The following is a 26,809-nucleotide window of genomic DNA, read 5'->3' on the forward strand; positions in this document are numbered from 1 at the left end:
GTTTATCTTTGTTTCTACCATCCACTAATTGCACTACAAACTTCTACCTCCAGCTAAGTGTTCCAAGAGATTTTCTTTACGTTTATAATAACTTTTTCTGACAAAGCCGGTACAATTAAAAATGACCAGGGAAAGAGCTCATCCTGGAAACACAAAGGTCAGTGGATACATAGGGAAAATGATCAGAATTCACACATACATGTCTCTTAATCTCCCTCCGCTCAATATGCTTAAGCAGAGTTGTCCTTAAAGTATTAAAATAAACAAAAAAGAGACGCCTCTAAGTGCAATATTAAAAAACGTTTAATATCTCAAAAGGGATTAAGAACACTTATAGGATGGATGATGAGAGGAATGCATCATATGTATAATGAGGGTGATCTGGCATCTTGTGGTCCCAGTATATATCAAGAATTCCCAGAGAAGTCACAGCCCACCCATAGAGAATATATAGCTGTGTCATCCTAATCTCTAGCTATAGGCTTGAAGAAGGAACCAATCAGAAGTTCCGAAACACATCCCCTTTTGATGATCTCACTTCCTGTTTGCGGTCCATGCTGGTTGTAGGTCCCCCTCCGCTGACGTCACTTCCTGGTATTCACATCCAATGCTGATTCTGACAGCGTGGCCGCTCCATTGGGGGTCTCCAGAGCTGTGGCATCTTCCTGCTGGCCCTGCTGGGACGTTCTTCTGCTGCATAGTGACTTCTCTGGGAATTCTTGATATATACTGGGACCACAAGATGCCGGATCACCCTCATTATACATATGATGCATTCCTCTCATCATCCATCCTGTAAGTGTTCTTAATTCCTTTGAGATAATAAAAGTTTTTTAATATTGCACTTAGAGGCGTCTCCTTTTTGTTTATTTTGTTTATAGAGTTTGCTGTCTCTTTTGAGTGCTGCCCTAAGTGCTCTGAAGACTCCTCATTATCCGAATTCCTTCACCTCCAATAAAGACAATATTCTGCTTAGGCTTGTTACTCAAAGCGCCCTTACACAAAACTTTATCTTAAAGTATTAACACAATGTGAAATGAGGTTAAACAAAGAGTAGAAACAGTTCTTCTTTCTTTAGCCATATCTTGCTTTTTCATTAGCCAAAGCTAGTCGGCGTATATTGGCGATGCAACCAGCAGAAGCCTCTTGGAGAATGTCATCCATGGAACCAACCATATCAATCAACAGCTGAAAAAGAAAGAAAGTGACTTGTGGCATGACAGGCAAAAAAATGGCATCTATGGTCAGCTTAAAGCCACTATCTCACATGCATGCATATACAAAGGCCAATTTAGACAGGAACCAGAGCATCCCAAGGAAAACCACACAGGGAGAACATGCAAATTCCATGCAATAGTATCCTGGTTCGTCAAAAAAAGGAAAAGGAGAGTGCCATGAAAAATAAAAGAGCCAATGTGTTTTAGCTGTCAGGCCTTATTCATGGCGGAGACCTTTTCAGGATAAGTGCCCTGCTTCTGAGGTGGAAGATTACTACTTGGAGGTGGTAGCTCAGACACACTAGCTTCAATATCTTGGTTTCAAAAACACTTATGCTGCGTACACAAGATAGGCTAGTCTGACGAAAACGGTCTGATGGACCGTTTTCATCAGACCAAACCGATCGTGTGTGGGCCCCATCGGTTATTTATCCATAGTTTAAAAAAATAGGAACTTGTTTTAAAATTATATGATGGATAAAAAACCCATAGAAAAAAACGATCGTCTGTAGGAACGTCCATCAGTTAAAAATCCACGCATGCTCAGAATCAAGTTGATGCATGCTTGGAAGCATTGAACTTCATTTTTTTCAGCACGTCGTTGTGTTTTACGTCATCGCGTTCTGACACGATCGTTTTTTTAACTGATGGTGTGTAGGCACGACTGATCATCAGTCAGCTTCATCGGATATCTGATGGAAAAATCCATCAGACCGTTTTCATCAGACTAACCTATTGTGTGTACAGGGCATAATGCTACAGGACAGGAGTGCTAATCACAAAGCCACTGTGCTGCCCAATAGGATACACTATAGCATACTGCTTAGCCAACCAGAAGGGTCAGTACCAAATCTTAGTTTTGTCTGGATGACCTCCTTTCAATAGGTTCAAATACAGAAGCCTGTTTTCAACAAGACGGTATTTGGCTAAAACTTGTATTGTTTCAGTTTTTTTCTCCAGCTTGTTTTGACGTGGGGAATACTATAGCTGTTTCTTTATGAATAGAAGCCAGTATAAAGTGTGGCTTAATGTTCTCCTTTACCTCACCGGCTATGTTATCATGTAAATATGCAGCATGCATGCTTTTCCACCACAAAATTACTGAGCATAGAGATTGTAAAATCTCAACTAAAATGTAACTCAAAGCCAGCATGGTCTAATGAGATTAAGTCTATGGGGCAGAATTACTATTTAAATACTGTCTTGGTAGATGAAATTCATCTTATTGCATTTAGCAATTTAAACAACTATGCTTTTCTTGCCCCAATGTGCATTAGGAATGCAATAAAAATAATTAGAATGAAAAAGTAACCTTTGCAGATATATTCCAACTTATAAATAAATGGAGACATTCAGACTGTACGTGACAAGACTTGAAATTCAGAAATAACTAATAAATAACCTTCTTAAAACCTAAGTCCAGGCAAATATATCAAAAACACCACTTAGTTCACAAAAGTATTTCTTAGAAAAAAAGAAAAAAATCACAAAAATACTTTTTCAATTCAGCCAGTGTAATTAACTGAGATGTTTCTTAATACTTAGTCACCCATTGCCAGCTCAAGGCTGGGTGTAGTAGTGTCTGCTTTGTAAAAAGTTAAAGGGTGGAGGGGATGATATAGTGGTAGCTGTCATAAAGGCAAATCTTAGTGTTGTCAGTTTCATTATATAACCTTTATACAATATACCCGCATAACCTTTTTGTGCATTTAGTTTGACAGGAGCCATCTTTAAAACGGACTTTATATTACTTCAACATTAATATTTTATATCTATTATATCTATATCTATATATATATCTATATATCTATATAGATATAGATATATATATATATATATATATATATATATATATATATATATATATAGTTTATACATGAGAAAGGATTTCCAGAGTACTGTGTACTAGCTAAAGAAGGTGTCATCAAAGAGCTCACTAAGGGGTTGATTTACTAAAGACTAGGGATGAGCCGAACACCCCCCACTCGGTTCGAACCAGAACCTGTGAACACACCAAAAGTGTGTGTGAACTTTTGAACCCCATTAAAGTCTATGGGACTCGGATGTTTGAAATCTAAAGTGCTAATTTTAAAGGCTAATATGCAAGTTATTATCCTAAAAAGTGTATGGGGACCCGAGTCCTGCCCCAGGGGACATGTATTAATGCAAAAGAAAGTTTTAAAAACGGCCGTTTTTTCGGGAGCAGTGATTTTAAAACTTTTTGCATTGATACATGTCCCCTGGGGCAGGACCCGGGTCCTCAAACACTTTTTATGACACTAACTTGCATACAATTAGCACTTTAGATTTCTCCCATAGACTTTTACAGTTCCGCATGAACATGAGTTTGATTCGAACTCGAAGCTCATCCCTACTAAAGACAAATAGACCCTGCAAGACAGTTGCTCCAGAGTTTAGTAAATGAGCAGAAGTTCTGCTGACTTCCATCATCCAATTATGTGATTGGGTATTCTTCGCAAAGTGAAGCTTTACCTCATTTACTAAGCTCTGGAGCAACTGCGCTTTGAAAAGTACACAGTCTATTTGCCTTTAGTAAATCAACCCCTAAGAGCCTTTAAAGAGGAAACTAAAGCTCCACCCTGCCTGTCATAAATAAATAACTAAGAAATGATGTACAAAGCCACTACACATTTTCTGTAAGCCATCAGAACTGAAGTCTAAATTCTCAAAAAATAGATCACTTTTTGCTGCAACACCCAATGATCCCCAATTTATGAAAATATCGATCACTAACAAAAGGAAAATAGCGAATGGGCTGACCTTTTAACCCCTAAAGGACCGCCGCATGACTATTTACATCGGCACGGCTGGGCATATGGACGTACAAGTACGTGCCCTTTAAGATGCCCAGCTGTGGGTCGCGAGCGCGCCGCCCCTGTCGTCCGTGACCGTGCCCGCGGGACCCCCAGACCCGATCGCCGCCGGTGTCCTGCGATCGGGTCACAGAGAGGAAGAAAGGGGAGAGGTAAGTGTTAACAAACCTCTCCCATGCTTCCTAGTGTGGCTGTCACTTATCGTCTGTTCCCTGTGTTAGGGAACGATGATCAGTGACATCACACGCACAGCCACGCCCCCCACAGTAAAATCACTCCCTCAGGGCACACTTAACCCCTACAGTGCCCCCTCCTGGTTAACCCCTTCACTGCCAGTGTAATTTTCACAGTAATCAGTGCATTTTTATAGCGTCAAAATGTCCAATGTGTCCACCATAATGTCACAGTCATGAAAAAAATCACTGATCGCCACCATTAGTAGTAAAAAAAAATATTTTTTAATAAAAATGCCATAAAACTATCCCCTTTTTTGTAAACGCTATAACTTTTGTGCAAACCAACCAATTTCCCAAAAATATGTAGAATTATACGTATCAGCCTAAACTGAGGAACATTTTTTTTAATATATATTTTTGGGGGATATTTATTATAGCAAAAAGTAAAAAATATTGAATTTTTTAAAAAATTGTCGCTCTATTTTTGTTTATAGCGCAAAAAATAAAAACCGCAGAGGTGATCAAATACCACCAAAAGAAAGCTCTATTTGTGGGGAAAAAAGGACGTCAATTTTGTTTGGGAGCCATGTCGCACGACCGCGCAATTCTCAGTTAAAGCGACGCAATCGCAAAAAGGGGCCTGGTCCTTTACCTGCGTAATGGTCCGGGGCTTAAGTGCTTAAAGTGCTATAGTCAAAATGTAAAGTCATATATTGATTTCTACGTATTATTTTTTCTAGCCTTCTTCAATGACTCTGAACAATCTTGGAGTTTTTAAACGTACTTTGTGAAGATCCCCACACATTTATTTTTTTGAATTCTGTAATGCATTTTCACTATGTCACTATTCACACTGTGAGTAGACACAGCTGTGTCCCACATTTCACAGAGCCTGCCTTCTGAACTTCAGAGGTGCTGAGATGAGGAGTTTCAGGAGGAGGAGTCAGTACAGGAATCACTGTTTGCAGGCAGCAAAGTACCATGGGATATGTAGTCCTCATAAATTGAAACAGCAGAAGATTAGCTGAAAACCATACAGGAAGTCCAGGAAGTTGCGGAAAAGGATGGCAAGAAGACAGACAGCACTCACAACATGAAAGGTTTTTCTTTCAAGCAAACTTATATTGGGTTGTCAAAAATAACCATTGTTTGCATTTTCATTACAAAGCTGATGTTATAAAAACAAATGTGTATGTTGTGACTATAGAACTCCTTTGCTGAACCTAAAGTGATTATATTGTTAAATTAAATATGTACAAAAAATGTAAATTCTCATTACTCAACTCAACATTTAATACTCAGCTGCCAATCTCAGTACAGGGAGTGCAGAATTATTAGGCAAGTTGTATTTTTGAGGATTAATTTTATTATTGAACAACAACCATGTTCTCAATGAACCCAAAAAACTCATTAATATCAAAGCTGAATATTTTTGGAAGTAGTTTTTAGTTTGTTTTTAGTTTTAGCTATTTTAGGGGGATATCTGTGTGTGCAGGTGACTATTACTGTGCATAATTATTAGGCAACTTAACAAAAAAAAAATATATACCCATTTCAATTCTTTATTTTTACCAGTGAAACCAATATAACATCTCAACATTCACAAATATACATTTCTGACATTCAAAAACAAAACAAAAACAAATCAGTGACCAATATAGCCACCTTTCTTTGCAAGGACACTCAAAAGCCTGCCATCCATGGATTCTGTCAGTGTTTTGATCTGTTCACCATCAACATTGCGTGCAGCAGCAACCACAGCCTCCCAGACACTGTTCAGAGAGGTGTACTGTTTTCCCTCCTTGTAAATCTCACATTTGATGATGGACCACAGGTTCTCAATGGGGTTCAGATCAGGTGAACAAGGAGGCCATGTCATTAGTTTTTCTTCTTTTATACCCTTTCTTGCCAGCCACGCTGTGGAGTACTTGGACGCGTGTGATGGAGCATTGTCCTGCATGAAAATCATGTTTTTCTTGAAGGATGCAGACTTCTTCCTGTACCACTGCTTGAAGAAGGTGTCTTCCAGAAACTGGCAGTAGGACTGGGAGTTGAGCTTGACTCCATCCTCAACCCGAAAAGGCCCCACAAGCTCATCTTTGATGATACCAGCCCAAACCAGTACTCCACCTCCACCTTGCTGGCGTCTGAGTTGGACTGGAGCTCTCTGCCCTTTACCAATCCACCCACGGGCCCATCCATCTGGCCCATCAAGACTCACTCTCATTTCATCAGTCCATATAACCTTAGAAAAATCAGTCTTGAGATATTTATTGGCCCAGTCTTGACGTTTCAGCTTGTGTGTCTTGTTCAGTGGTGGTCGTCTTTCAGCCTTTCTTACCTTGGCCATGTCTCTGAGTATTGCACACCTTGTGCTTTTGGGCACTCCAGTGATGTTGCAGCTCTGAAATATGGCCAAACTGGTGGCAAGTGGCATCTTGGCAGCTGCACGCTTGACTTTTCTCAGTTCATGGGCAGTTATTTTGTGCCTTGGTTTTTCCACATGCTTCTTGCGACCCTGTTGACTATTTTGAATGAAACGCTTGATTGTTCGATGATCACGCTTCAGAAGCTTTGCAATTTTAAGATGCTGCATCCCTCTGCAAGATATCTCACTATTTTTGACTTTTCTGAGCCTGTCAAGTCCTTCTTTTGACCCATTTTGCCAAAGGAAAGGAAGTTGCCTAATAATTATGCACACCTGATATAGGGTGTTGATATCATTAGACCACACACCTTCTCATTACAGAGATGCACATCACCTAATATGCTTAATTGGGAGTAGGCTTTCGAGCCTATACAGCTTGGAGTAAGACAACATGCATAAAGAGGATGATGTGGTCAAAATACTCATTTGCCTAATAATTCTGCACTCCCTGTATAGTCCAACAATCCTGGGCATGTCAAATTTCCAGTCCCCTGCTTCTCTTAGTGGTTTGACCCACTGACCCCTAACATAGGGGACAGCATGATAGACCGCAGGATACAGTGAGGAACTGGGATCTTTAGTTTGCATTTCCTCCTGATTTCTGCGTAGATACAGACTTTAACAGTGGGATTGGTGAGTATTTAATGTCTTCTTTTTTAGATTTATTTTAGAGATCGAGTCCCTATAATAGCAGAACTATGTAATGCCAGAGACAGACATTAGTAAATGGTTGGCATAAGTGTACAATTTGACCATCTAAGAATGCCTTTGGCTCAGTTTCTCGCCAAGACAACAATGTTCAAGTTGCATTACGGCAATGCAAAAAGAAGACGGGTGCTTAAGCTGCTGAAATAATTTATTAGTCTTAGAAAGTTCATTTGAACCTGCTGTGTATTTTCCCATAGACTATGGATTATTGCCTAATTTCCCCCAAAAATTCCACATTCAGAGATTTTTATCCTATGTGTATGGGCACTGTTAGACGTCTATTAGATTTGAGTTCAGATTGTGTTCAGCACAGCAGACAACCATAAACAAAGGCAGCAGATTAAAGTACAATTCAGTGTGTACTTTATAGAGGGAACATAATGGAATTCACTGAAACTGTCCAAAAAAGGTACTACTTGGATGGCGTTGGACAATGACAGGTCTGTTGAATTGCGCTGTAAACATTCTTTTATGTTAACTGCTCCAATGAAAGCCTTCCCCTCTGATAAAACACAGCAGATCTTCTACTCGTACTGACAATGTGGCTGATAACCACAAGGAAATCTGTTATCACTCATCCCAGCTGCATAGTTTCCTTATGGCTAAAACACAGCGCAGAGCTCTGAACTGCTGAACACAGGCATAAATTGAAGGCAGACGCTGCTTCTGTCTGATGTCCCAGGACTTGGGAGATATAAGTGAATTTTCAGGTGTATTCTCAGCGGTAGAGGTGTTAGGCATAATAGAAATTAATCTTTTCAGCCCATGCTACATTAGGGACACATAAGGACACGGTTAAGAAAAGCAAGCTGTTGCTGCTCCTCTGTTGTGCACTGATGATATGAATAACTGATGACTGATTGGTTTCTTTGGGTTACAGCTACCTGCAGCATTTTTACCACAATAATTGGAATTTTTTGTCAAACATTTGAAAGCAGCCAATACCAACTTTGCCTTGAGATCAAAATGTAAGACCTAGCAAGAAAGAATGATGTGGTCCAAGGCACCATGAGTAATTGGCCTCCATCCCAAATTTGGACAGAAAAAGAGAGTTTGGTCAGGGGACTTTAAATGAGGTCAATTACTATGTAGAGTAAGCATGTGGGAATATAAAACACAGTGGGCCAGATTCACAAAAGAGATACGACGGCGTATCTCCTGATACGCCGTCGTATCACTGTTTCTAACTATGCGACTGATTCATAGAATCAGTTACGCATAGATAGCCAGAAGATCCGACAGGTGGAATTGTTTTACACTGTCGGATCTTAGGATGCAATACCGCGGCCGCCGCTGGGGGGAGTTCGCGTCGTAAACCAGCGTCGGGTATGCAAATTAGGAGTTACGGCGATTCACAACGGATTTTCGCGTTCGCTACGTCGCCACTAGTCTAGTTTCCCGTCGCAAAGTTAGTCGTCGTTTTAGGTGCCCTAACTTTAGTCAGCATTAGTATTGCTTAAAGTATGGCCGTCGTTCCCGCGTCGAAATTTAAAAATCAACGTCGTTTGCGTAAGCCGTCCGGGAATACGAAATTACGCTACGTGCGTCGCCGTTCGAAAAAATTACGTCACGGCGCGCAAAGCACGACGGGAATTAGGAAACGGAGCATGCGCAGTAGGTTCGGCGCGGGAGCGCGCCTAATTTAAATGGTTCACGCCCATTTGAATTGGCCCGCCTTGCGCCGGAGGCCGCGGGCATAGTTTTCATCGCAAGTGCTTTGTGAATCAGGCACTTGAGATGAAAACTTGCGATACGATACGTTAAGCCGCCGCGATTCTACGTGAATCTGGCCCAGTATTGCTTATATGGGTTCCGAAGAAAAAGTGGGGAGTTTGTTAGGGACTTTGAATGAGAGATGTATACCAAAAAGCAGTCTTAGCAAAGAGCATTTTAATATGCCTTGTGAGCTCATGTACAGCATACTGAATGACAGAAAAATGCATACAAGAAATCGCTAAAAACACATATAAATATTGACGCCATGGTGCTTGGCATATCATGGAGTAAAGACAAGTCCTGCACAACATGAACCACTGAAGGGGCTAGATGGTATTGGAAAATCTTGGAGTAAAACAATATAAATCATCTGTATGGACATCATGCATCTATGTAAACCAACGCGTTTCATTGGGGTATACTAACTCTTCAGGGGCAACAGCAATGGTGATGTCAACTGCATAGATGTGAACAGAGGATCAGAGCTGTTCAGAAATGTCTGGCATGGGAGCTGAGGTAGAGACATGTGGACAAGCAGGGAGCAGTGTGGATTCCCCAATTCCAATGTGCAAATGTAGATGACAGTGAGCTAACACTTCTTGTTGGTTCACATGGAAATTGGGAACCAAAATCACAAGTGAATGCTTTCAAATATAAGGTGTTACCAGAGAGACTCAAATCTAAGATCTAGTTCCAGAATCTAGTTCCAGAATCCAGAGCCACACTGCCTATTGAACTTAATTTTTCTCGGCTCGTCGTACGTGTTGTACGCCACCGCTTTTTTGATGTTCAGAATTTCCGACAACATTTGTGTGACTGTGTGTATACAAGACAAGTTTGAGCCAACATCTGTCGGAAAAGAATCCACAGTTATGTTGTCGGAATGTCCAATCGTGTGTACGCGGGATTAGACTTTAAATTCTAAGGAGTAAATTCAACTAACAATTTCTTATACATCTTAGCGCAGCCTTTCTCAACCAAGGTTCTGTGGAACCCTAGGGTTCCTCTAGAGCAGGGGTCTCCAATCTTTCTAAACAAAGGGTCAATTTACTTTCCTTCAGACTTGGGGGGGGGGGGAGTTGACTGTGACCAATGGGAGTAGGAAATGCCCCAGTGTCAGTGGAAGTAATAATCACATCATTGGTATTAGTAGGAGGAATAGTGCCCCTTTGTTGGTGTCAGTGGGTAAATAGTGCCCCAACATTGGTGTTATTGGGAGGAAGAGTGCCTTGTATTAATGGTAAAATAGTGCCCCAAGGGCCAGGTATAGGTAAGCGAAGGGCTGCATTCGGCCCTTGGGGCGCTGTTTGGAGACCACTGCTCTAGAGGCTATTATGGGTTTTTTTTGAGCAAAGAGCAATGTCTGCATCTAAGATAAGTAATCGCTGTCAACAATGATCTTTTTTAGCTACCTGGAAGAGAGAATTCTTCCCAATGACCACAAGTGTAAAGGTGCAAACGTCCCAGAGACCCTCACACCAATGTAACGTGAGCTGTAGAAATAGTAATTATTTGCAGGGGTTTACTGAGACCGTAAAGTTATTTCAAAGGTTCCTTCATGTTAAGAAGATTGAGTCTCAAGCATCGTACACACGTGCCAGAATCTCGTCAGGAAAAAAACTTTGTTTTTCCTGACCAGATTCTTAGAAAGAATCTCTTGCCATCCGAGTGTACAGACCGGGGTTCTTTTGAAAGGCAAGAACGCAGTGACATCATCGCGTACGACGAGCATGCGCTCGTCACATTTGATGCCGTCGCTGCCATCTTGTTTCACCGTACCTATGCTGTGGAAGCTACCGCGAATGCGTCAAAGTCATTTCGAGTTTGCACGGCGACAGGTAAGTATATAGACGCTCGGATTTCTCGTCAGGAAAGCTTTCTTGCCGAGAAAACCGTGCGTGTGTACGAGGCTTTAGACTCCATTGATGATTTCCCAGTTAGTACACTTGTTGTTGCCATTATTAGGGGTTTCAATTTCTCCTTTGGATTTTTTATTTCTTTAAGGGCTTCAGCTAATATTTTAATTTTAATGGACTGATCCTTTAATGCTAACATAATTGTTTTACTGTTGTAATAGAATTGTGCTCAGTAAGAGCACATGTGTTCCAGTTTATGTTGGAACTGAAACTGACAAATAACTTTAGCTTGCCACTAAATTAATAAAGAAGCCTGTTAAGCACAAATAGGTAATATATGGACCACATATCCAAGAACTGTGAGAAAATCCTGCCATTGGTCTGTTTGTCCAGTACAGTGCTCCCAAGGCAGGGCAATGATTCTGCACACAAGAGTAAAACAAATGATGAGGCATTGTAGCAATAATGCTCAGAGATACTGCAACCCATGTGAACTATGATGCAAATCATGGTTCTCCGAGCTTTCTAGTGTTTTTTTTTTTGCAATATTTGGGAGCACATCATAGAATGCATTAAGGTGAAAAACCTTGAGGTTTTAGAACCAATTTGCCTCATACATACAGCTGAAAGCAGTGATTCTTACCCTTGAATAAGTTGTAAAGGAAAATGTTTTTTCACCTTAATGCAATCTAGCCCCCCTTATACTTACCTGACCCCTCAAAAGTCCCGCGCGCGGTCCCGAGATTCTCTTCGCCGCTCAGCTTGGCCGATGATTGGCTAGAGCGGATGGATTGAGAGCAGCGCAGCCATTGGTTGGTGCTGCTGTCAATCACATCCAGTGACGCGGCGCGCCGAGGGGCGGGGCCGAGTGATACAGTGAGTGGCTATGGCCGCTCGCTGTATCACGGGAGCGCGCCACAATTACCACAGTCATGCTAGAGAGCTTGCATTGTGGTCAGTAATTGCGGGCGCGCTCCCGTGATACAGCGCTCACTGTATCACTCGCCCCCACCCCTCGGCGCGACGCGTCACTGGATGTGATTGACAGCAGCGCCAGCCAATGGCTGCGCTGCTCTCAATCCATCAGCGCTAGCCAATCAGCGGCCAGGGGAGGGGAGGACCAGAGACAGAGACAGCCGCCGAGGGACCCCAGAAGACGTAGATCGGGGCCACTCTATGCAAAACGAGCTGCACAGTGGAGGTAAGTATAATATGTTTGTTATTTTAAAGGAAAAAAAATTCCTTTAGTAACCCTTTAACCTGTCTTTCACTTCCATGTGGATTCTAATCAAATATTTGATCAGAAAGGCAGAGTCAGATGGCAAACAGCTTCTGCAGTGCTTTCTGTTTAGAACATCCACAGTGCTCAGTGAAACCAGTGTCCTAGTTTAACTCTGCATTAAACATTTTTTGTAAAACAAGATTTTTTTTAAATATATCAGCACAGATATAAAACATCAGTTTAAATTTTAAATAAGGACCTGTTGCTATTTGTGCCTAATAATTGTTTTTTAATATACATGTTTATGTGGCAGACAGTCGCTTGGTTGCTTTATATGGAGACATTTCATGATTGCAGTGTAGTGACTGGACAGACAGCCAGGGCAGTGACATGGAATACAGGGGTTGATTTACTAAAACTGGAGAGTGCAAAATCTGGTGCAGCTGTACTAGGTAACCAATCAGCATCTAACTTCAGCTTTTCAAATAAGATTTGACAAAAAAAATAGAAGTTGATTGGTTTCTATGCAGAACTGCACCAACTTTTGCAGTCTCCAGTTTGAATAAATCAGCCCCACGGTAGTGTCAGCTCCGATCTTCAATCTGCTGATTAGACAATGGGAGGAACAGGAACACACTGATAAGTCATCAGCTCTGTTCACTCTGCTCTCTCCTCCCACCAGTGCATGTGATGTCCATCCCTCTCCTGGTTTTAGTGCTGCTCTACAGGGGATGTCAGAAAGCTTCAGATTCCGGTAATTGTGCTACTTTCATCTAAACATTTAGTTAACCACTTAAGACCCGGACCTTTAGGCAGCTAAAGGACCTGGCCAGTTTTTGCGATTTGGCACTGCGTCGCTTTAACTGACAATTGCGCGGTCGTGCGACGTGGCTCCCAAACAAAATTTCCGTTCTTTTTTTCCCACAAATAGAGCTTTCTTTTGGTCCTATTTGATCACCTCTGCGTTTTTTTTTTTTTTTTGCGCTATAAACAAAAATAGAGCGACAATTTTGAAAAAAATGCAATATTTTTTACTCTTTGCTATAATAAATATCCCCCAAAAATATATAAAAACATTTTTTGTTTCCTCAGTTTAGGCCGATCCGTATTCTTCTACATATTTTTGGTATAAAAAAAATCACAAAAAGCGTTTATCGATTGGTTTGCGCAAAATTTATAGCGTTTACAAAATAGGGGATAGTTTTATTGCATTTGTATTAATTTTTTTTAACTACTAATGGCGGCGATCAGGGATTTTTTTCGTGACTGCAACATTATGGCAAACACTTCGGACAATTTTGACAAATTTTTGGGACCATTGTCATTTTCACAGCAAAAAGTGCTATAAAATGCATTGATTACTGTGAAAATGACAATTGCAGTTTGGGAGTTAACCACAAGGGGGCGCTGAAGGGGTTAAGTGTGGCCTCATTTGTGTTTCTAACTGTAGGGGGGTGTGGCTGTAGGTGTGACGTCATTGATTGTGTTTCCCTAAAAAGGGAACACACGATCAATGACGGCGCCACAGTGAAGAACGGGGAAGCTGTGTTTACACACAGCTCTCCCCGTTTTTCAGCTCAGGGGACCGATCGCGGGACTCCAGCGGCGATCGGGTCCGCGGGTCCCGCAGTCACTGTCACGGAGCTTTGGACCGGGTCGCGGTCCTGACCACTGAAAAGAGGGAGAATAAAAAGGAAAGTGAGTATGTGTTGCTAATTAAGAATCCTATTAATGTGAACCTGTTGCTGCTTGCAGGGGCAAGGCACAGGTTCGCTTTAAGCCATTCAGCTGAGAAGAGCAGAAATCTTGTGTTTTTGTTCAAAGAAAAACTAAACATTAGCTGGCATCTGGCCCTGCAGTTAGGTCATCCAGGCTATGTAAATTTAAACAATTGAAACGAGATCAGAGTTTCGCCATGGATCTGGGCTATACATGAGCATGCCTTAAGTAGCGCTTTATCTTTTGTTTTATTGCTGTCAAATTAAATATACATTTGTTATAGAGCAGAGCCCCAGCGATGTAGTGTACATAAAGCTGAACAATTGCAAGACGTTGCTGAGAGTATTTCTGTGGTTTATCTGGAGAGCCAAGTCGGAAGGAAAAGACATTCTCTGAATTTTCTTGCAGCAGGATAAATACAGAAGAGAAATGCAGATGAAAGATGAAGTTGCTTGCTGCGGACAGTGCCAGATTCCTCTCCTCTGGCGCAGCGTGGAGCTTGGCAGACACGGGGCGGTAGCAATCTTTTCCATTAAATTGAGCTGCACATATTTAGAGATTCTTGTTTTTTCATTTATTCTAAAGAAACACCACCACTTCCTTTTACACTTGGTGAACTGTCTTTTTGAAAGCACTGATATGCTCACAAAAGTCAAAACGTAAGTACTCTCCAGTTTTGATGAATGTTGAGAGATCTCCTTACAACATGGCTAACCATTCTCAAGGAGAAGAAGTATGGAGTATTCTAAACATGAGATGCTGCTTCAGTCTACTTGACAAGCAGTAGGGCTCTATGCTAATATTGATAGGCAGATACAAGTACTTAAAACGAACTGCGCATACGCCGTCCTGTGGACATATCCCAGTGCGCATGCTCAGAATCACGTCGGAACTACTCCCTAAGATACGACGGATCACTGCCTACGACGTGAACGTAACCTACGCCCAGCCCTATTCACGTCCTATGTAAACTACGTGAAATACATCGGCTTGTGTTCCCTTTGCATTGATGCTCCTGAGTTACACCTCCTTTATGGGGCATAACTTTGCGCCGGACATATGACTTTACGCGCACTGCGTCGGACGGACGGACGTTCGTGAATCGGCGTATCATATGTGAATAGAAAATCAATAGGAGCGCCATATGCGTCCAGCGTAAATATGCGCCCACGATACGCCGGCGTAGACAAGTTATGACGGTCGGATGTAGCCTATTTTCAGGCGTATCTATTTTTGTGGGCACGGCGCACAGATACGACGGCGCATATTTGCACTTACGCGGCGTATCTCGAGATACGTCGGCGTAAGTGCTTTGTGAATCTGGGCCAATATGTTTAGCCGTGTTGGTGTCTGTAAATATTATCTATTTGCATTTTTAGCACATAAGTATATGCTATTTTAGATGGCCACTGACAGGCAGTGAAGCTGTATCACACAAAAAACATATGTCTCTCAGCATATCCATAGAACTCCTATATATTTAGATATGTGTTTTACAACCCATAAATTCATCATTGCTCGTTTCAAATTCTGTGAAATAAGAAAGGTTTTTATTCGTTTCTACATGTTTTTATATGCCTTTGTATTGTTTTTATATGTTGTTATATGTCTTTGTTTTGTTTAAAAGTGAGCCACAATGCGTCCGTTTTAAAATTGGAATTCGTCGACGAAGACTATATTAATCTTCGGTCTGTAAAATCTTACCAAAGATGGCCGCCGTCCATAGGCATCCAAGCAAATGGACTTCGGTCCTCAAAATCGCAAGGAAAATGGTGGCCGTAGCATAGGACGCAATGTGATGATAAATAGGAAGTGAAAGTGACGGTCTGTACGCTCCAGATGACGTCTGATGACGAAACCGGTCGAACGAACAGACGCTGTCACGACACACTTCCGAAAATACGTGCTTTTCACCGCTTGTTTTAATCTGCCAAATTGTAAGTACCCAGTTTTAAACAATAAAGGCAAATGTTTTTTTGATGGTATCACACTATTGGGATCCCTCTTTCTTTGCATATTAATTAACGTTGGAAATTGAAGAGGAATACAGGGGGATGAGAAATTGCCAGAGTGCAGCACAGGACATACACTGTGAAAGCTTTTCACTCCAAGAGGGGGTGCAGGATCCGGTGAGTGTGGGCCATATCAGAGCGCAAAAGAAGGGGGCACTGTGGAACACGGCAACAGTGTTGAAACTGGCACAAAGCACTTTTTATGCACCATACAGCACTCTCTGAATGAAGACACTAAGCACTTTTTATGCAACATCCAGCACTTTTTTGATAATATCGTTGCACATGGACTGTTCACTGTAATTTTATTATAATTAGCACCTTCACATGCATCATTTGGAATATTTTATCCTGCATTTTCATATAATATATATTGTTTTATAATTTCTTAGCACTCCACTGGAAGCACACTTATACATTTATCTATTTATTTTTACACTTACTGGAATAGTGTTTGCCAGGCAGGCGCCAACTTCTACCAACTTTCTCCATTCCAATAGCAAATTAATATTCGCTATTGTGTTCCTGATTCTCCTCCCGGCCAATCAGGAAGCGGGTCCCGAGACCGATTGGCTAGGGAGTCCAATCGGGTTTAGGACCCACTTCCTGTGCGACTAGGATGAGAAGCAACGGCCCTGAAGCGAGTAGTAGCTGAAGCGAGGAGCAGCTGCCCAACCCGGATCCTTGTCATCTGCCTCCTAAGGTAAGGAGGCCTCTGATTGCAGCTTTCCCATTCATCTCCCGTGAGGGGGAGGGGGATCACCGTTTTTCCTCTCTGTCTCCTGCACGTTGGTTTGCCACAGGTTTTTATTGTGCACAATTTCAACCTTCCAGCCACTGATATCCTTATTTGTCCCTCTCCTGCCCCTCTCCGTCAACACTGGGGTCACATTAGCTGAGTGATGCAGAGAAACTGAGGGAGAGGAAAAACACTGGCATACTAGTCAGTACCAGTGTGCAAAAGTGATTTGCTTTGTAAGAATAAACAATCTCTATGTACATCCATGTTCGGTGTCCTACGTGTGTCGATTGTGCCGCGTTATGTAAAGCTATTGTAGCACTACCCCCAAAGGAGCTGCTGGTTTGTTTTGGGTGGCATGTTACCTTGTGGCTCTTCCGCCGTCCTAGGGGTGTATGGTGCATATAGCAGTAATGGAATGTCCACGACAGGTGTCTTTTGCTGTGCTCTTTATTACCCAGCCGGGTAAAAACAGGTGAAGTAAAAGGAGAAGTAGCAGACTCAGGCGCAACAATAGGGAAACAGTCCTGCTCCCAACAATGCTTTGTATTCTTTGTCACTCCAGCCAGAGTGGATATAGCATACCTGGACAGGCCCACTCTCACTGACCTGGCAGCCAGAGTATCGCTCGAACTTGAAGGAAAAGTCTCTGCCACAGACCCTCCTGAAATGGACTCAGGGAAAAGCCTCTGCCACAGGCCCTCCCTGTGATTGTGATTACGGAGATGACCCTCCTTGGTAGAATTGCGTCTGGATCTCCTTCAGATAGTTTTCTGGTACCAACTGACAGGTGACCAGCCTCTCAGTGTCCGGCTACCTTGATCCCCGGTGGTTTGTCGAGACCCGATTGAATCGCCAGCCTCTCATTGTCTCTCCTCAGATGGACTCCCCACCGAACAGCTATCTCGCTTTGGATCTTCAGGATTGGGAACCCAGTCGACCACTGGGCTCCCTGCCACAGCTCAACATGGTCCCGGAACCAGGAACACCACGTGGCACGTGGATCCCGGCCTGGAAGGCCATTACGCCAGGGCGCTGCGATGCAGTCACCCTAAAGGTGGGTGCCGCACTCCGAAGAAGAACCCAGAACAATGGCGTCTGCCCCATAAATACCCTCCCCCAGCATGCACAGCGAGGCTGAACCCTCCTGATAGGCTGCTGGGGAAGAGCACCCAAACCTCGACTCCACTGCTGCCACCCATCGCCATGGGGTAGGAACTACACCCCAGTAACAATAGACAGCCCACAGCACAGCCAAGCTGAGACAGAGACCAGTTTTGAACATAATAATTGGATCAGAGTCAGTTAACACTCTGATCCCTCTCTAAATTTAACTAGCACCGGTACTTTTTAAGTAACCAGGCGCTACACAATTAAGATAAACTTTTTACAATTTAAAATGGGGTGCCTTGAGACTGTCCATAATTTTAAAGGGTGCCTTGACTGAAAAAAAGTTGCGAAATACTGGTCTAACACATAGGTCTTGAAAGCTTAATGCACAGACACAATACGGCAAAAAATTACCTCACACCCCAAAGCTCTTTAAACTCTCTCTGTGATGGCAAGCCCCCAGTTTGTGCATCAAATCTTTATAGCATTCTGGTCCATCAATTAACAGCCTATTTGCTTTTAGTAAATCCCCCAACTGACTTGCATTGCAAGAAAGAAAAGTAAAAGGCAATCATCGTGTAGCACTAGAAATCAGTCAATGGAACCTGCCTGCGTAATAAGAAAATATGGCTGTCCCATGTACATAATTACAAACTTTTCATACAGACAGGGTTCTTAAGGCATTAAAATACTGTACTTTTAAAGTATTATTCACAGTCATCTGATTTTTTTCATATGTATATCTTAAAACTATGAAAAGGCAATGCACTCATTTTAAGAAGTAGAATAACTGCCCTCAATAAAAAGTGCTTAGCCTTCCTTTTTAAGATGGCTTGTTTGCCTGTGGAATGGTTTCAAGCGGCAGTCATTGTTGAGTAGTTCTCTTTCACCGCCTTAACAGTAAACGCTCCTGTTTATAATGTCAGAAGGATGCCAGACAGCTGCCAAGAGAAGCCCTCTTGCCAACCAGTCAGTAGGGTATCCAACCGATGCGAAAATAGATGTCTTGCAACATACACAGAATGAAGCAAAGATAAGCTAGTCCCCCCTTGCTGACGTTTTCCCCAGATGGGATTAGACAGACTATAATGCAGCACTTGTTGTGTATTCCAAATGCCAAGTAATTTAATAGTCTTACACTCGTTTTTGAAAAATTAACTCCAGTCACAAGTATAACTTACAAAGATTTCAAACCTTGACCTGAACAGAAAAAAAGTGCATGAAAACACATTTTCCCACTTGGCAGCTTTATAAAACAAGCAGGTTTCTGTTGTATATGGGCATTGATCAATCCAGCTTAGACTTTAACATCAACCGCGGCTGGTTTAGCGTCTGTGCTCACAACCACTTTGTTTTTTGTGTGCCGTTGTCTTACAGTTACTATACAGGTATAGTGTTTAAAAGTAATTACTAGAGAGGCAATTGTGTTTTCTATGGTGACTATGTGTATAAATAGATTGTGTAGTATGCTAAAACCTTTTATAGATCAACTATTCTGCTCCAAAAAAATTAAAGGAACACTTTTCAATCAGAGTATAGCGGCAAGTCAATTAAACTCCTGGGATATTGATTTGGTCAGTTAAGTATCAGAGGGGATTGTTAATCAGTTTCAGCTGCTTTGGTGTTAATTAAATTAACAACAGGTGCACTAGATGGTCAACAATGAGATAACCAAAAACAGAAATGGTTTTACATGCCTGATGATGTCTCTATGACGAAACTCGTTGGATGAAGCTGGATCACGTGACGTCACCACACACTGAGGTCGGCTATCTTGATGGTTGGAAATGTTCCTAGCTTACTATTGATGTACATGCATGTTTTTATTCTACACATGGTGAGTGTGTTTTGGGGATTTTAATTAAACTTTAATCGAACATACTGCACTATGAGATGCCTCTTTGCCTTGTTGGAACTTTACATCCATTGGAGCCCATATGAAGTGGAGTTTGCTTGAGGGTGGAGGAGTTTTAGTGTTTGCCGTTTGAGTGATTGGATTTATAATAAGTGCAAGTGACTGCTGTATCTAGAGGTCCACTGTGGACAGTAAGAGTCAGTGTGTGTGTACCTGATGGTGGAGGATCCCTCACAAGATTTGTCATTACCACTTGGATTCTACTCTATGGACTTTTTTAAATGAGCTTTCCCTTTATAATTATTTTTGATAATCTTTTAGTGCTGCACCATTTGTATGATATATGTTGCTATTTACCGCCAGTGTGTCAGCTGCTGCTGTTTTTTTAATTTTTTTTTCATTTTTTGTAAGCGCAGGTTTATTGTTACTTGTTTGTTAAATGGTTTTAACAGGTTCTAGGCCACTGACATATTTTTCCCCACTCATCTTTTCTGACTGTTTTTCACTAGTTTGGATAGGGTCAGTGCTACTACTGGTAGATATTTTTGTTTTAAAATGGCTGCAAAAGACTGTAGATGCTCTCTCTGCTTTTTCACTCCAGTGCTCTATGCCAGTATAGATAAGTAATAGCCACACCCTTAGGCCGGGTACTCACGAGCAAACATGTACGGTGAAACCGGTCCGTCGGACCGTTTTCACCGTACATGCCTGCCAGAGGGCTTCTGTACGATGGTTGTACTAACCATCGTACAGAAGTCCGCGCGTAAACACTACACGGGGCGTGTCCGCGTCGTCGCCGCGACGATGACGCGGCGATGACGCGGCAACGTGGGCGGGCCTGCCATTTAAAGGCTTCCACGCATGCGTCGAAGTCATTCGACGCATGCGAGGGACGGCGGGCGCTCGGACATGTACGGTAGGTGTGTACTGACGACCGTACATGTCCGAGCGGGCAGGATTCCAGCGGACGGTTTTAAAACACGTCCAGGAATATTTGCCCGCTGGGAAAAGGCCCACTCGCGCCTACACACGACCAAACATGTATGCTGAAACTGGCCCGCGGACCAGTTTCAGCATACATGTTTGGTCGTGTGTACGGGGCCTTAGTATTAGATTATACAGTGCACTGGATAGTGAAGACAATCTGGTGCCTGTTGGTTTGTGCAGTCATATTAAAGCAGATATAAACTCTCATTTGCCCAAAAATGCTAACAGGTAGAGTTTTTAGAGGAGAGAAGACCCTAGTAGTCTCTTCTGTCATAAATGCATCTCCCTGTCTGTCAGTGGTAATGTACACTGTGCTGCTCAGAGTACATTTGCAACACCACTCCGTGCCGCGATAATGTGACTCCTGTGGGCATGCATGCGAGTGATGGAACCACAGCCCGACCATTCAAGTAAACGAACATTGCAAACCCGGAAGGAAGACTGGGAGAAAATGAAAGCACCCAGGACCAGTGCTGACAGCAGAGAAATGGAGGACCTCATTTGGCAGGTAAGTTTACCATAATGTACTAATATGCTGTGCATACTAGTCAGGGCTCAAGTCCTGCGGGAACGCGTGGGAACGGAGTTCCTGCACTTTTTTCACAGCAGGAACGCAGTTCCCATTGCAGGACTAGAGCAGCCGAGCCGCCCGAGCCAATTTTCACTAAGCGGCGATGCTCAGCTCGAGTCACTGTCAGAGGCAGGTGAACCTTAGTAATCCTTTATGTTACTGGCCGCTTCCTGAATATGGATTCATCGGGTATTCCGTCACTTCCACGATGCCGCAATGTCTCCTGGGAGCTTTTTTCATTGTTCCCAGGAGACATTGTGGAGGTCTGCCGCGAGTTATCGCGGGATTTAGAAAGAACTTGCTTTTAGTAATTAAAACATGCGGTTTAGTAATTATGCATATGAGTGTATCATTCTTTTTTTTTTGGTGGGGGAGTGAATCTTGGGTGGGAGTTCCCACACTTTTTTCCCCAGGACTTGACCCCTGATACTAGTACATTATGAAATAAACCTCCTGGCAGAGGAAACAAAATATACTGAGCTAGATTCAGGTAGCTCGGCGCATAGTTTTGCCGGCGTAGCGTATCTAATATACGCTACGCCGATGGCACGCAGGGAGCCCAGAGCAGTATTCACAAAGCACTCGCCCCGTACGTTGCGGTGGCGTAGCGTAATATGGTCGGCGTAAGCCCGCCTAATTCAAAGTAGGCTGGTAGTGGGCGTGTTGTATTGAAATTAATTGTGACCCCATGTAAATGAAGCGCCGTACGAACGGCGCATGCGCACGCATGCTCAGAATCACGTTGCATATACTCCCTAAGCTACGTCGGCTCAATGCTTTCGACGTGAACGTAGCCTATGCACAGCCCCATTCCCGTACGACTTACGTAAACAACGTAAAATTCAACGGCTGTTCCGACGTCCATACCTTTGCATGGGTTGCGCCACCTATAGCAGGGATAACTTTACGACGGACGTACGCCTTACGTAAACGGCGTAGATTACAGCGACGGGCGCAAGTACGTTCGTGAATAGGCGTATCTAGGTCATTTACATATTCGGCGCGTAAATCAATGGAAGCGCCCCTTGCGGCCAGCGTAAATATGCGCCCAAGATCCGACGGCGTAGGAGACTTACGTCGGTCGGATGGAGGCCAAATTCAGGCGTATCTAGTTAAGAGAATAGGGCGCATAGATACGACGGCGCATTTGTTCACTTGCGCTGCGTATCTGTAGATACGCCAGCGTAAGTGTTCTGTGAATCTAGCTCACTGTATGTAACAGTGTTTAATTCTGTTTTAAATACAGACTACACAACAGCTTGAGGTTTTAATACAATTTAAACCTCAGTTAGGCTTTGAAAGTAACAGCTTTTTCTAGTATATATAGCTCATACACACTAACTCTTTCCTTCCCCTAAAAATACAGGGCTCAATGTCAAAGCAACCTATTTTCTGGAACAGTTACTCGTTTGTTGAGGGGTGGGCATGCTAAACTGACATTTTGAAAGTCCATATTTGGAAAAGATCTTTGTGAGGGTGGAAGGCAGTATTGGAGCATAGGTGGGAGTGGACAGGCAACATTAATATTAAGATGATACATCAGAGCATGCCTGTTATATAAGCTGGAAGCTAGCAGGTAATACAATAAAGGAAAAAATTTATGTATTATGCATTGTTTGTTGTGGTGTCCCCTCAACCTCCATTCTCCATAAAGGTTCTAGGTTAGTTAACTTACAAAGTAGAAAGAAGACTAGACATATAATCACACACATAGGTTGGACTTGATGGACTGTGTCTTTTTTCAACCTCACTTACTATATGATAGCAAGGAAACTAGCAATTTCTGAAAGAAAGTGGTAACAATATTGCAGGAATTTCTCTTATATGTGTAGTTTATTCACAACAACATGTCCTGGGCTAGTTTTTTTTAAATCAGCATTGCTGCACTGATACAGCGGGTAAAATATATATTGAATGTGTTACCATTTTTCTAGGTAAATATATTTCTATTTCTAAAGGTGCTATTGACATGAAATGTTCACCACATGTCAGTAACAACCCATGCAATCCATACATATAAAGAAAGCAAAACAAATAAGTTCCGAAATTAAGTTATGTGTAATAAAATGGAATGACGCAGGGAAAAAGTATTGAACATGCTAACTGAAATTTATTGAATACTTTGTACAAAATCCTTTGTTGGTAATGACAGCTTCAGAACACCTGCTGTATGGAAAAACTTGAAGGTTTCGTGGGACTCTTCTATAAATGCTGATCTTTAGTTATTTACATAGATTTTCTATTGGAATCGAGTCAGGTGATTGGCTGGACCATTCCAGCAGCTTTATTTTCTTTCTTTGAAACCAATTGAGAGTTTCCTTGGCTTTGTGTTTGGGATTATTGTCTTGCTAAAATGTCCATCTTCTTTTCATCTTCATCATCCTGGTAGATGGCAGCAGATTTTCATCAAGAATGTCTCGGTACATTTTTTCATTCATCCATTTATCCTTCCTTCAATGACATGGGGGCAGATTCATCAATTCATTCATCATCTCCTGATCCGCCGTCGTATCTCTGCGATCCGATGGTCGGATCTATGCGTCTGATTCATAAGAATCAGTTCTGCATAGATCTCCCTTAGAGCCGACTGGTGTAAGTGCCTTACACCAGTCAGATCAAAGGCTGCAATCTACCGCCGGCCGCTAGGTGTCGTCGCAGTTTTTTACGCGTCGGATATGCAAATGAGGAGAACCGCCGATTCAAGACCGAACGCCCGCCCGTCGCTTTTTTTTAACGTCGTTTGCGTTCGGCTTTTTCCGGCGGATAGTTACCCCTGCTATATGAGGGGTAGCTAATGTTAAGTATGGCTGTCGTTCCCGCGCCGAGATTCAAATTTTGACGTCGTTTGCGTAAGTCGATCGGGAATACGGATGGCCGGAATTTACGTAGCCGCCGAAAACATTGACGTCCTAGCGATGTCATTTGGAGCATGCGCAATGGCAAATTTTGCCGGCGACGCATGCGCAGTTAAATCGGCGCGGGAACGCGCCTGATTTAAATTGTACACTCCCCCTAGCCGCGGAATTTGAATTCCGCCGGGGGAGTTACGATCCGACGGTGCAATTTTCGAGGTAAGTGCTTGGTGAATCATGCACTTGCCTCGCAAAATTGGACCGGCGGATCGAAAATCAGATAGATTACACGGATCTAAAGATCCGCAAATCTATCTGAATCTGCCCCATGAAGTTTGCTAGTACTGAAAAGCTGAAAAACAGCCCCACACCATGATGTTCCCACCTCCAAACTTCACTGTTGATATGGGGGGTGTTTTGGGGTGATGTGCCATTTGACCTCCAAACATGGTGTGTATTATAGCATCAAAGATTTAAATTTTGGTCTCATCTGACCAGACTATATTCTCTCAGTATTTCACAGGCGTGTCTAAATGTAGTGCAGCAAACTTTAAATAAGCTTCAACATGCTTTTTCTTCAGCAATGGAGTCTTGCGTGGTGAGTGTGCATACAGGTCATGGCGGTTGAGTGCATACTTATTGTTTTCTTTAAAGAATTGTACCTGCTAATTCCAGGTCTTTCTGAAGCTCTCCACAAGTGGTCCTTGGCTCTTGGACAACTCTTCTGATAATTCTTTTTACTTTTTTATCAGAAATCTTGGAAGGAGCACCTGGTCGTGGCCAGCATATGGTGAAATGATGTTCATTCTACTTTCGAATTATGGCTTTCAACAGTGCTCACTGGAGCATTAAGAAGTATATAAATCCCTCTGTAAGCAATGCCATCAGTGGGGCAGATCCACAAAGAGAGTATGCCGGCATATCTAGTGATACGCCGGCGTACTTTCAAATTTCCTGCGTCGTATCTTTGTTTTGAATCCTCAAAACAAGATACGACGGCATCTGGGTTAGATCCGACAGGCGTACGTCTTCGTACGCCTTCGGATCTTAGATGCAATTCTTTGGCGTCCGCTGGGTGGCATTCCCATCGTATTCCGCGTCGAGTATGCAAATTAGCTATTTCCGACGATCCACGAACGTACGAGTGGCCGTCGCATTCTTTTACGTTGTTTCCGTTCGGCTTTTTTCGGCGTATAGTTAAAGCTGCTATTTGGTGGCGTACGCAATGTTAAGTATGGCCGTCGTTCCCGTGTCGAATTTGAAAATATTTTATTTTGTTTGCGTAAGTCGTCCGTGAATGGGGCTGGACGTAATTTACGTCCAGGTCAAAACAATGACGTCCTTGCGACGTCATTTAGCGCAATGCACGGCGGGTAATCTAGGGACGGCGCATGGGCAGTTCGTTCAGCGCGAGGACACGCTTCATTTAAATGAAACACGCCCCTACTCACCGTTTTGAATTATGCGCCGTTACGCCGCAAGAGATACACTACGCCGCCGTAACTTATGGCGCAAATTCTTTGTGGATTCAAAGATTAAAAAAGTAAGTTACAGCGGCGTAGCGTATCTCTCATACGCTGCGCCCATGCAATTGTATGAGGATCTGCCCCAGTATGTTTTGCAACAATAAGGTTACAAAGATCTTGAGAGAGCTCTTTGCTTTTACCCATCATGAGATGTTTCTTGTGTAACACCTTGGTAATGAAACACCTTTTTATAGACCATCAATTGAGACTAAACCAGCTGATATTCATTTGCACTGACAAGGGGCAGGATTGCTTTCTAATTATTGATAGAATATGCATACTATAATATATTATATATAACATATAATATCATACATACTAGGGGAGGTACAATTGGGGTAATCCAGTGGAGAAGGATCTGGGTGTTTTGGTAGATCATAAGCTCAATAATGGCATGCAATGCCACGCTGCGGTTTCCAAAGCGAGCACGGTCCTTTCTTGTATTAAGAGAGGTATGGACTCCAGAGAGAGAGATATCATTTTGCCAGGTACAAATAATTAGTAAGACCGCATCTGGAATATACAGTTCATTTTTGGGCACCAGTTCCCAAAAAGGATACCAGGGAACTGGAGAAAGTGTAGAGAAGGGCAACCAAACTAATAAGAGGCATGAAGGGAGCTCAGCTATGAGAAAAGTTTAGGGTAACTGAATATATTCCCTCTTGAGAAGAGGAGAATAAGAGGGGGTTTTATCAACATGTACAAATACATAAGTGGTCCATATAGTGAACTTGGTGTTGAGTTATTCACTTTAAGGTCATAAGCAGAGGACAAGGGGGCACTTAACCTCTAGAGGAAAAAATATTTCATGTCCAAATATGGAAAGGTTTCTTCACAGTAAGAGCTGTGAAAATGTGGAATAGACTCCCTCCAGAGGTGGTTCTGGCTAGCTCAGTAGATTGCTTTAAAAAAAAGGCATGGATTCTTTCCTAAATGTACATAATATAACTGGGTACTGACATTTATAGGTGAAGTTGATGCAGGAAAAATCCAATTGCCTTTCAGGGGCTCAGGAAGGATATTTTCCTACTGCTGTAGCAAATTGAATCATCATTTGCTGGGGGTTTTCACCTTCCTCTGGATCAACTGTGGGTGAAGGATTGTGTATATGGGATTGTATTTATTTATTTTTGGTTGAACTTGATGGACTTGTGCCTTTTTTTCAACCTGACTAACTACGTAACAATGTGTTCAATACTTTTTCCTTGTATCATTCTATTGTATTACACATAACTTAATTTCTGAACTTTATTGTTTTGACTTTGTATGTACGGATCGCAT

General features: G+C 42.5%; 1 protein-coding gene across 2 annotated transcripts in view; it reads right to left on the reverse strand.

Moving 5' to 3' along the window:
- Positions 1 to 806: 806 nt before the first annotated feature.
- ODAD2 (outer dynein arm docking complex subunit 2) overlaps positions 807 to 26,809 on the reverse strand; it is a 234,072-nt gene continuing 208,069 nt past the window's right edge. For both annotated transcript variants that reach the window (XM_040352587.1, XM_040352586.1), the window contains one exon: positions 807 to 1,188. In XM_040352587.1, coding sequence (XP_040208521.1) covers positions 1,075 to 1,188 — 114 coding nt within the window. In that variant the 3' untranslated portion in view covers positions 807 to 1,074. The remainder of the gene's footprint in view (positions 1,189 to 26,809) is intronic.

Source organism: Rana temporaria, chromosome 5 (assembly GCF_905171775.1).
Source record: "Rana temporaria chromosome 5, aRanTem1.1, whole genome shotgun sequence".
Lineage (NCBI taxonomy): Eukaryota > Metazoa > Chordata > Amphibia > Anura > Ranidae > Rana > Rana temporaria.